The sequence below is a fragment of the Anomaloglossus baeobatrachus genome, chromosome 5 (genome assembly GCF_048569485.1).
Source record: "Anomaloglossus baeobatrachus isolate aAnoBae1 chromosome 5, aAnoBae1.hap1, whole genome shotgun sequence".
NCBI lineage: Eukaryota > Metazoa > Chordata > Amphibia > Anura > Aromobatidae > Anomaloglossus > Anomaloglossus baeobatrachus.
Genome location: NC_134357.1, coordinates 130,181,485 through 130,193,913, shown reverse-complemented (window position 1 = coordinate 130,193,913; position 12,429 = coordinate 130,181,485). Strand labels below are relative to the sequence as shown.

The following is a 12,429-nucleotide window of genomic DNA, read 5'->3' as shown; positions in this document are numbered from 1 at the left end:
AGACGTTACAATTTCGGGGGCATGAACTAGGCTCAAAGCATATAAGACGTGTGTGCCTGAGCTCCTGCAACTGGAACTCTGAAGCAACTGAGATTGGAGTTTCCAATCAAGCATTTGAACCATCAAGGCACATTCTGGGAAACTTTGGGATCAATAACTATTGGACTGTTGGAGTTCTGAAGCTTTTTATTTCTGAAGTTGAGCTCCGGTCTGAGTCATGGGATTTCCTGCTCTGTTGAGCGCATGAACTCTATTCCGGCTTGTTTATGTGCTTCCTTTTAAAAGGACTACTCATTGTACTTTTTATAGTCCTTGGCTTTCATCTTTATTCAAGTCCCTTAAAGGATTAATAAGGATTTTTAAGTTTGACCAACTATCCAGTGGATCTCCCAGCTCCTAGTGGTTTCTCAGAAGCAGAATCTGCGCAGTGAAAGAATTTCCAGCACAATTAATTGATAACCATAGAAGGAAAGCTGGGCACTAGTCACACTAGAACAATCCATACACACCGCTTTTCATAAACAAGAGAGTTCAATAGTCTCTGTTACGCATTATCCATCAGCTTAATTGCTTCCTGGCTGTCATGATAGAGTTATCCGTGATGCTCATTTCAAAGCAAAAATGTCCATCCTGTAGCAAACTTGATAGAACGAAAGGCACTCACCAGAATAACTGTGTCAAAAATCCTTTATTCCCTCGTCGGGTCACATGGGAAGGCAGTAGGGGAAAGGAGGCACACAAAGCACGTCGGATGACGGCAGTTTCGTGTCTACAAGACGTTTCTACGGGTCCACACCAGCGATTGGTTGGTGAGATTTATATCTATAGGCTTACTACATATGTGAAGCCTAGTGGATCATCTAATTTTGGGTTATAGCCTTCAATTTGCCTGCATCTCTTTGATTTGCATACTACTTCTCTGATATCCGCAGTAGTGCGGCTTAACTCCTACTCAGCTGTGCGGGAACTCATATTGCAGCTTATTGAAGGTCGCACTGAAGCCTATTGCCGACACCACTGGCTACAAAGAAGAGCTCAATTTCTCTCTAAAATTCTTTCTTTCCTGCTTCCTTGCTGGAAAATGTGAGTAAGAATGTACAGTGCTTGCATTTCTCCTTGTCATGAGTGAATTTGACAGTGCAGCTTATCTATTGTTGGGACCATGCTGAGAAGAAGTCACATACTAATAAGTTTGATATTAGTGTGTAATTCCTGATCTATCACGTACATTTTACCTGGGCTGTCATATATTGGTTCATATTCTCTGCTCAAATCATCTGTGATTCCATATCGCCCTGACAGTGAGCATTTCGCATTGCTGAACTCCTAGAGCAGGGACTCTCAGGCAGAAGCAGACCGGACGCACTGTGAAGCTCATCACTAATTATAAATCACTGGTAGCAGCACGTCTGACAGCGCTTCAGAATATATTATAACTCTTATTCATTGGCAATTACTATCTGCAGTGCGTTTTTCTCACCTAATATTGTGTTGCGCTCTCCCCTGCTGAGCCGTGCGCTGCCGCACTGAGTCTGACACAAAGCTATCAGACGCCTTGATATAGTGCAGGGACTCCTTGAGCGTGAGCACTCTCCCTGACTGAATTGATTGCTCTGCGCTGTTCTGAGTATTTGTGCAAAGCATCGCTACACTACTATTTAGTGTGGTAAGGTCTGTCAGTGCAGCGGCTTCTAAAAGAGTTAGTGACAGCTCTGCTGACAGCAATTTAGGACACTTAGTACCTCTTACTCATCGTTAATAGTGATGGGGGAACTGAACTGTAAGGTTCGGGGTCCATACCAGACACCTAGACCCCAAACACGGACTTCTCAGGGAAGTCTGTGTTACTGTTACACCAAGTGTCTGCATGGCTGACACAGGTTTCTAATGCAGCTCAATAAAGCATATGATTATTCACTGCTTCCCCCCACCCTCTCTGACAGCGTCTGTGATTGGTTGCACTCAGACTGCCGCCGTCTGTGATTGGTTGCCCTCACATGAGCTGCCTGGGTCCCTGAAGAGAAGTGTAAAAATAAATATATAATTGGAGAAAATAGCGCAAGGTCCCCCATATTTTAATATCCAGCCCAAATAAAGCAGACAGCTGGAGGCTGTAGCCCCCAGCTATCAAAATTGGGGGGGGGACCGCATGCCGGTTTTTAACATTATTTATTCAAATAATTTAAAAAAAGCCTCATAGGGTCTCCCAAATTTGGATACACAGCCAAGATAACATACACAGCTAGAGTCTGCATCCCCCAGCTGTGTACGTTATCTTGGCTGTGTATCAAATTTGAGGGACCCTATGAGGCTTTTTTAAAAATTAGTTCAATAAATTATTTTAAAAACCGGCGTGCGGTCCCCCCAATTTTGATACCCAACCAAGGTAAAGCAGATAGCTGGGGGCTGGTATTCTCAGGCTGGTGAGGCCTATGGTTAGTGGCCCTACCAAGCCTAAAAATAGCAGCCCACAGCTAGCCAAGATGTGGCACATCAATTAGATGTGCCAATGCTGGTGCTTATCCAACTCATCCCGATTTCCCTGGTGCGGTAGCAATCGGAGTAATATAAGGGGTTAATGACAGTTGTGATTTGTCCAAAAATAACAGCTGTCAGGCCTGAGGTTAGTAATGGGGAGGGGTCCATTAGACCCCTCATTACCAATTGTGTAAGTTAAAAAGAAGTAAACACAAACACAGAAAAATCCTTTATTAAAAAAACACCCTATTTATTTTTTTAAACAAATATAATAAAATATATACCATTATTTCACACAATGCTTAACAAAATTGTTTAATCAGATACCTAAGGATAGCGCTCGTCCATCTGAAATGTTGGAAGCAACAATAACGGTAATCCATAAAGGAAAGGGCAATCCACAAGATGTCTAGAATTATAGAGCGATTTCGCTCTTAAATAAGGACACAAAAATCTTCTATAAAATGATTGCCTCAAGAATCCAACAATTTCTTCCGAACCTAATCCACCTCGACCAAGTTGTTTTTATCTCAGACAGACATACAGCTGATGCAACTAAAAAAATATTAAATCTATTATCACATGTTGAGAAAAATCGTCTACCATCTCTGTTATTGGCTCTTGACGCAGAAAAAGCATTTGACATAGTCCATTGGGGTTATCTCTTTGCCGCATTAAAAAAAATTGGGTTTGAAGGTTTAATCTATAATTCAATACTTGCTCTATATACTTCACCATCTGCGAAAATCTACACAAATAGCTTCCTGTCAAATAAGTTCCTCATATCCAATGGCACTAGACAGGGTTGTCCGTTGTCAACCTCTCTATTTGCTTTATTTATTGAACCTTTGGCTGAATATATTAGAATGAATGATACAATTAAAGGTGTTTACTTAAATCTTAGGCAATACAAATCCACATTATTTGCCGATGATATATTAATTTTGCTATCTGACCCAGTCAACTCCATTAGACATTTAACCCCTTAACGAGCAAGGACGTACTGGTACATGCTTGGTTGCCTCTCTCCGGTTACCGCGGGCTCTGGTGGCGAGCCCACAGTATTCCGCGCACATGTCTACTGATCTGATCAGCAGACATGTGTGGCTAACAAGCACAGGTGGATCGGAGATATAAGGGGTAAGTTTTCTCCTTGTGGTCTGGCATGTCAGTATGAGGAGACTTAAATTTCCCAGGGGAGCATGCAAGGAATTTAACATTTAAAACAGAAATTGCGATCACAAAATGGCACCACGGGACCAGAGTGCCGCCAAAAAAAGGTGAAAACACTGGTGGGTGAGAGTAAAGGCCACTTTACACGCTGCGATATCGGTACCGATATCGCTAGCGTGCGTACCTACCCCCATCAGTTGTGCGACACGGGCAAATCGCTGCCCGTGTCGCACAGCATCGGCCGGACCCGTCACACAAACTTACCTTCCCTGCGACGTTGCTGTGACCGGCGAACCGCCTCCTTTCTAAGGGGGCGGTCCGTGCGGCATCACAGCGACATCACTGAGCGGCCGCCCAATAGAAGTGGAGGGGCGGAGATGAGCGGGACGTAACATCCCGCCCACCTCCTTCCTTCCGCATTGGGGCCGGCGGCAGGTAAGGAGAGGTTCCTCCTTCCTGCGGCGTCACACGGAGCGATGTGTGCTGCCGCAGCAGCGACGAACTACTTCGTACCTGCAGCTCCAACGATATTCGAGAATGGACCCCCATGTCACCGATGATCGATTTTGCATGTTTTTGCGACGATGTAAAATCGCTCATAGGTGTCACATGCAACGGCATCGCTAATGCGGCCGGATGTGCGTCACAAATTCCGTGACCCCCAACGACTTCGCATTAGCGATGTCATAGCGTGTAAAGCCCGCTTTGGGCTGGAGACAGGGGAGTTGAGTTTCAAGCACCATGCTTGCGCTGGGGGAAAAAAAAACCAAAATGCTGGAGTGGAGCTTTAACAGACATGCATTCAAGGTTTTTATGTGAAACAGTCAGAAACCTGACTTTAAAAGTCTGTTTATTCTAATTTGCATTCAGTAAATCATGATTCTCACATTTAGATCAACTTGGCAGCATATACAAGGTAAAATTCTATACTATTTTGTGTACACAGCTCCTCTGCTGACCCATGTCTCTCTATGGTAACAGCTTGAAAGCCATTCCGGTGTAAACCAATCCTATGCTACTCTCATCTATTTGTCAGCTTCAAATTTTCTTTCATCGCATGGAAATAATGCGGGATCATAATCCCAATAACTGGGTAATGTAATAATAACATATATATCAGAAGATAGGGCAGGAAAATTGCCAGTAACTAATGTAATAAAAAAATATTCTTTATTCAATAATATAGTATATTATAATTGCATTAAAGAACAGTAAAGGACATAGTTACAAAATACAATTATATAAAGAGAAAGGCAAGTACAAAACTCTCCTCCCTTCGACAAAGCTACTGCGAAACGTGCGTCAGGGATGCACGGGGCTGGATCTCTGACTCAGTGTTATTATGGGTAACTCATATCTTTTACTATGATTTTGTTGGGATAGTAATTACCACAGTACCCTCGGCAATGTGTTCTTGGGGGATTAATAGTTTAGCTATATGGCCAATTTACATAATTTCTCCCTTCCTGACTAATTTACATTTTTATGGTGGTGAATTTAATACATTGTCGGTAGGATCAGTCCTCCATTTTCACAGACTTGAGGGTCTGTTGGTGACCACTCTGAGCTCCTTGCCAGTGCGGCTTTAATTTCCCAAATTACATCTATTGATACATTATCGCCCTCATTGTACTTAATCTGTGGTTTCAGAGAAACCCCCCCCCCCATTTTTTTTGGCCTCACCTTTCTCTCTGATATATATATAATTGTATTTTGTAACTATGTCTTTTACTGTTCTTTATTGCAATTTTAATATACTATATTACTGATTTTTTTTTTATTACATTGGTTTCTGGAAATTTTCCTGCCCTATCTTGATATATCTCATGTATTTATCCCCTACTTCTTGACAACGTAGTGAATTTATTCAAAAACACATTCAAATTCAAACAGTTTCCTATCCATCAGCTTTCGTAGAGACATATGGCTGTAAGCTGGGTATTGATTTTGTAACAATCTGTTCTCAAATGACATTTTAGGCTAAGTCAACCTAAAAGGGAGACACTTTTTGTAATTGTAATATAAGGCTAGGTTCACACCATGCTTTCTCGTTCTTTTGAAATGTTCCGTTTTTGTTTGGTTTAGTTTCTCTATAGCATGTAAACATAATTATACATATAAACTTTGGTTATTTTCTTTTGACAGAAATCCCGGTATGGCACTTATGCCATGCTATTAAGAGCCAAACTGAAAGCCGGCACGGAAGATTTGGAAGCCTTTGAAAACAGCTTATTTGACTCTGCAGAAAATGATGAAGATGGACTTAAAAAGTCCCGCTCCAGCCCTTCTCTAAATCTGGACCCTCCTGTTACATCCACCAAAGCAAAATGCCACGGGTCTTCGAGAGGAAGCTGCAGAACGACCCACAATAGCAACAGGCAAAAATCTTGAACTGTCTGCTAGGGAAAAATCTTGGCTGATGAATGAAAACAAAATGAAGGCCCCTCTTTCCTATATACGTGGTATGTTGGATTTCAAGCTGGTACCAATAAGTGTTGCATGATTTAATACTTTTTGCCAGTACATGCTTTGACCTTGAAGGGCTTTAAGAGACAGTGGTGTGATTCCTAGAAAGGATGACAATCTGCACAATCACTACAAGCACTGCCCAAGACATCTCACATGTATTGTGCAAGTATTTAAGAACTGGAAAGACAAGAGCGTTTTATCTGAGTAACCGGATTAAATTGGCTGGTAATAAGGTGCTGACCTGGTGTGGTTGTGAGACACAACCACTGTAAACGCATATACCGGCTGCAGCAGCCCCACGTGGATAGAAGACTGAAGGATGCGGAGGAGGATGTGCCTTTTTTACCGTTAGCCAATCCTATCAAGACAAATCTGATAACGAACTACCTAACTCCGAAGGCCATAAAATGAAAACATTATACAGAGGAAAGAGAGCAGAAATCAAGCACCAACAAAAAAGGATAAAGGTCAATACCATAGACCGATCTACCACATACGTTTTCAATCTCTAAGGGTACGTCCTCACTAATGACGAACTTTCTATACTAAATAGGGAGGGGTCTCTCCTCTTGTCCTTTCTTTAACACAAATTATTTTAATCTTTATCTCGATTTTCAGTCCTTTATAAGGAAACTGACCCTGCAGAGACGCTTCATTACCAACACTGACAAGCAGAAATCCTTTTCTCATACAGATGTTAAAGATAAATCAAAATTTGATCCCATAGATAGTAAGAGCCACCACATTATGACCTTTTGTGATATGGTACTTAACGATTTTAAAACTTTAAATACCACAACCACCAGCAACCTGTCACCATCTGGAAGAAAGGCTTTATCCTCCCTACGTAATAACAAGGATATCATAATCAGACCTGCCAAAAAAGGGAGGGTCATTCAGAATCGTACCTACTATATAGCAGAGGTACACAGAATTTTTGTCTGATGCCCTATATTATCAGGTAGTTTCGAAACAACCCCATTTTGAGGCCATAGACAAATATACTCCTTTAATATTAATGGCATATCAACAAATATATTAAATATCTCTGAAAAGAAATGTCTCCTGGTGAAACATCCTAATATGGCCTTTTTTACCATTTCCCCAAAATACGACTATTAAGTCACAAGCCAGGATCACTGCTTCAATGTCCTTTTTTACATGGCAGCACGGATTAACCCCTTCTCTTCGCATCCTTCAATATTGTGCAAGGGGAGAGAAGAGCATGTGATTGAAGGTTTTCCAGTATGTATTTCTCTATGTCCAGATGTTATACTTTTTCTTTTCTATTTAAGCCATTCAGATCCAGCGGGACCATATTTTTAAATTTTATTAGCGGGAGTCTACCAAAAACCAAACCTAAATGATACTGATAGTGTTTCCCAGCATATCTGAGCGAACTTCTTCATGGAAACACGTACAGCACATGAACTTTGTTGATGAAATCCTTTTTTATTTTACGGCGACAACAGAGATGAAAGCCTCCGAGTCTAAACACAAAAGGGCAATGTACAGAATTTCTATTCGTTTTGTATATGTTTCACCTACTCAAGCTAAGGAGAGGAGATAGCGAAGTGACACGGCTCACAAAGCGGAACTTAGACTCTATTAGGTGTTTGGCAAATTGACTTCTTCGTTTTAGGATGGTGCCAATTCTTTACCGGACTCCTCCCCTTTGTGACATATTTTTGCACTTTTACTACTTTACTGAATTTGATTGTCATGCTGATATTTTGTAGTATTAATGCTCCTTTTGAGGTTTGGGAATCGTTTCGTTTCATGCTAAAAGAAAAAAAAAATTGAATGTCAAAATTTATATAATACTCTAAAGGGAAGTTTACACTTAATGTAAAAAGGCAACAAAGATGCAACATTCTCTGCATGTGTCATTGGACCTGGACAGTCAAAGTTGGATGCACCTGAAGAATTCCAGCAGTATTCGGTTTTGCCATTGGGTTTTTTTCGAGTGAATATAAGGAATGTAGTTGTATCGGTAGGAATTTGGGACAATTTAGGACGGTAGGAGAAAATTAAATTGAATGCCAAGCTTTTAAGCCATAATATACTGCCCAAAATTCTTGGTAAATTACAAAGCAGCAGTACTCGACTGTTTATTTTGAAACAAGTTTTTAAGAAGCTCTAGAGGGCTAAGATGTCATGACCAGAATTGTTCACTTTGCAGCAAACCACATTCATTAGGCAACATCACTATTTACCTAGATCTCTGTTTGTTTGTTGATTTTTCAACCGTTGGCTGTTTTGTGGTTTTGTTTGCTCTTTGGCCTTCTATTACTCGGTGTTTTATACCCAATATTAATCTACCAGACTACATCTTACATACAATATATTCCAAAACACACAAAATTGAATCCTTCTTATATCACTGCATATTATATTATCATGCTTTGCTTCTATAGCGCCTTCATACGCCACACAGCTTTATAGACATCACCACTCTCCACATCGGAACGCACAATCTAAACTCCTTATCAATATGTCTTTGGAGTCTAGGAGGAAACCCACATGGAGAGTATATCAACTCCAGCACTGCAAATCAAGAGTGCTAATCACTGAGCCACATATAAAATATGTACAGTTGTAAAGCATTTACGACTCTGAGGTCAACATATAGATCAATATATAGAAGCCACTATGTAGTCACACACAATTTAATCTTAATTAACTAGTCACTGGCTTTTTGCAATTGTAAGAATAGAAGATGCTTGTAAGAAGGACCAGCACTTCTAAGATGGTTATGCTTGCAATAAGATGGCTACACAAGACTTCTCAGTTGACAGCATTGAAGCTCATTATATAATGAAAGATACTCATAAAAGCCTCACCCATTTACACAAAATGTATACATTTAAAATTCTACTATTTGGTTGACATCCTTGGTTTTCCAATATCCGTATATTATTTGGGTTTTTTATTTAGGTTTTCAGGTATTTTTCCATCTTGTGCCCTTGAAATAGTACTGTACGTTATTCAACAAAATGCAATTACTGGGAAATAATATTGCGTTCACGAAGTGAACAACATTTAATCTTCTGGAGAGAATTTCTCTTATGTAGACATCAAAGTAAATAATTCAGTCTTGTGAGCAGCAAGCTGCTCATTAACAGCAGAAATTTACTGAAATGGAAGAACTTGAGGCAAGCCATCGTTAGTATTGATGAGCGAGCGCTGCCATCCTTGGGTGCTTGGTACTCATAATGAGCAGTTGATACTCACAAGGGTGCGACGCCAGTACGGAGTATAATGGAATTCAATGGGTAACTTGAGCATTTTTTCAGGAGCTCTTCCGGAAATATGCTGGAGTTTTCCACTGACTTCCATTATAGTCACATACTCAAGTCGCCCTTCTCCAAGCATCAACTGCTCGTTACGAGTAACGAGCACCCGAGCATGGTAGTGTTAACTAATCCTTAGTTTTTTACTCTAATAATTAGCACCCATTCATTAGGAGCTGCCACAGTTACATATAACATGGACTATTAATCTAAAGGCCCCGTTACACGCTACGATTTATCTGACGATCTCAGTAGCGATGTGACACGCCAAGATCGTAGTTACGATTTGCTGAGATTCAACATAAGTCGTTTAGTAGCGGTCATACGTACAACATCTCACAAACGACGCAACATCGTTCAGCGATGTATTGTTTGACCGAGGCAGTCGTGTGGATGTTGTTCGTCGTTGGCAGGGTGTCAAACGTAGCAATATGTCTGCTGCGTTCCAAACGACGAACAACATTTTTAAACTAAACGACATGTCAACGATTAACGATTTTCAACCTATTTGCAATCACTCGTAGGTGTCACACGCAACAACGTTGCTAACGATGACGGAAGTGCATCACGGAAACCATGACCCCGACGACATATCGTTAGATAAATCGTAGCATGTAACGGGGCCTTTAGTCTTTAATTATTTCCTACTTAGGGCGACACAATTTTTTTTTTTTGACAGTTTGATGTTTGGCTCCAATGGGTGCAAGTTTGATAATTATTAGGGATCCGCTTCTAAAATGGATTTCATGGCTAGTAAAATGTAAGTGTAGGAGTCACAGAATACAACAGAAAACTCATTTATATAAATAATATAATAATGATTGCAATGTTTCCTAGTTTGAGATTACTTGACAGTGTATTTTTATTCAATTATTTGGATTTCAGATAACAATGACTTCATTTCCGCCCAGTCCTGATACACATTTTATTATGTCCATTTATATACCGTAAGTGCTGCAAATATCATGTTTTTGATTTCTACATCTATACCTATGTTAGGGTGAAAATGATCATATAATATTTGACGAGACTAGATGTCACATTTGTACAGCCAAATAGTTGTATTTACCATAAGAGGGCCATTAGATTTCCATTAGTCATGGCTTATGGAGTATGAAATATGTAATATGGCCACATATTTGCAAATGTACTTCTTACTTTTTTAATTGTATGCTGTGACCCAAAATGTTCTACATACAGAGGCTCTCAGACCATGCATGTTTTCCACCAGGTGGCGCTATAGGTGGTTTCATTGCATAGCGCATGGCTACTCTACTATACCTAGACACCACTTCTATGCTTATAGCTGCCGCCGTTCTCAAGTTAATGGCGATGGACAGGATATGGGTGGACACACTGTATATATCTAGCAAGTGAGATCTAGACTGTGAATTCATTTTGTCCCTCACCTGAGAAGAGCCAGAGTAATTTCCCTGGGAGATGAATATGCTGGGATCTGTAGTTCTCCAACCTGTGCCTCTCCAGCTGTTGCAAAACACAGATATAGTGCAAAATAGAGAAGACTTTATTAGACAATGACTCACATAGCTGAATGCCATCTCTTTTCTACAGCGCTCTTATAACCCCAAGTAGCTGATACTGTCATTTGAAGGATAATTTAATACACTTAAACCCACATGTGAGACATTGTGATATCACCGCCTATTATTCCAAATGGCGTACTCCGCTCTGAAACATTAAGATGTTTATAATAGAATAAGTATTTGAAGGATACGGCAGATTACACTCATGAATAGTAGAAGAATCGGTAATTCATTCTTATCTGCACATTACGCTATGTGATTTGTTAGTTTGACCATTTATATCGAAATTCTAGTAAAGTGGGTGGAACGCCCATGTATCATAACGTAATGTATCATGCCTACTTTATAGATACTCTAACTTATAGTAAACTGTATACTATGATTAATATTTTATGGAGCAGGCGAGATCTCTCCATTGTAGGATTCCCTTCTCTGCAACAGCAATAATTTCCCTAAATTAAATGGACAGTTTGTTTATATTCAATTATTTGGGATCTTAATATCAACAGATCCCAGAGAGTGCGAGTGACTGTTTTTCTATTCAAGATTTGTCGTATTATTTCCACACTAAATATGAAACAAGGAAAAATAATACTCTCCTCCAGCTTCATCCAGCCATGTTTGGTCTCGGACAGATAAATCCTGAGACAAGAATAGGAAACAAAGATACAGAGTAATAAATACCAAGAGGATACATTAATTTGGAGAAACTATTAGAGTAACTTTATTTTCTTATAATTTTATCTATTATGGAAAGTTATGAAACTTTGTAAACTTTTTTTTCCAGTAATTAATATAAAACCCATAATAAATTAGATGTAAGTGGCTTCCAAACCCATTCTTTTTCTCAGTCTATTTACAAGCCTTCATCTGCATTGATATTAGAGTGTACTTATTTGGAGTACAGATGATGGCAGTGAAAGTTAAGCATAATCTATTTGTAAAGAAAGCCCAGCACCAGAGACCTACTACTGCAATCTTTTACACAGACATCAACCGGAATATAGTACAGGGGCAAAGCCGTGGAGATGCTCAAACCAAACAAGAGGTACATATCCAAACTTCAGTTATATAGAAGACAGGTTGGCACTCACCAGTCTGCTTAAAATCTTTGCCTTTATTTTATCTGTACATACAAATCAGTGGGGAGGGGGATGCGGGTTGGCCGATAGACGATGGCGGCCGTTTCGTGAGGGTACTCGTGCTTCGAAGGGTCCATCAGCCACCCCGCATCCTCCTCCCCACTGATTCATATGTACAGATGAAATAAAGGCAAGGATTTTAAGCAGACTGGTGAGTGCCAACCTGTCTTCTATATACCTGGAAAGTTAAGCATAACACTCAGAGGAGACCGGCGCTTATCACAAAAATCTCCTGTGGCCGGTAATACTAAAGGCTGCTTTACATGGTACGACCGATTGTGCGATTTCACAATCAATCGTACCCGCCCCCGTCCTTTTTGCGTCACGGGC

General features: G+C 40.2%; 1 protein-coding gene across 3 annotated transcripts in view; it reads left to right on the top strand.

Moving 5' to 3' along the window:
* The window catches only part of PSD (pleckstrin and Sec7 domain containing), a 700,060-nt gene extending 687,858 nt beyond the window's left edge, over positions 1-12,202 (top strand). For all 3 annotated transcript variants that reach the window (XM_075348899.1, XM_075348896.1, XM_075348897.1), the window contains one exon: positions 5,797-12,202. In XM_075348899.1, the coding sequence (XP_075205014.1) occupies positions 5,797-6,042 (246 nt within the window). In that variant the 3' untranslated portion in view covers positions 6,043-12,202. The remainder of the gene's footprint in view (positions 1-5,796) is intronic.
* Positions 12,203-12,429: the final 227 nt, after the last annotated feature.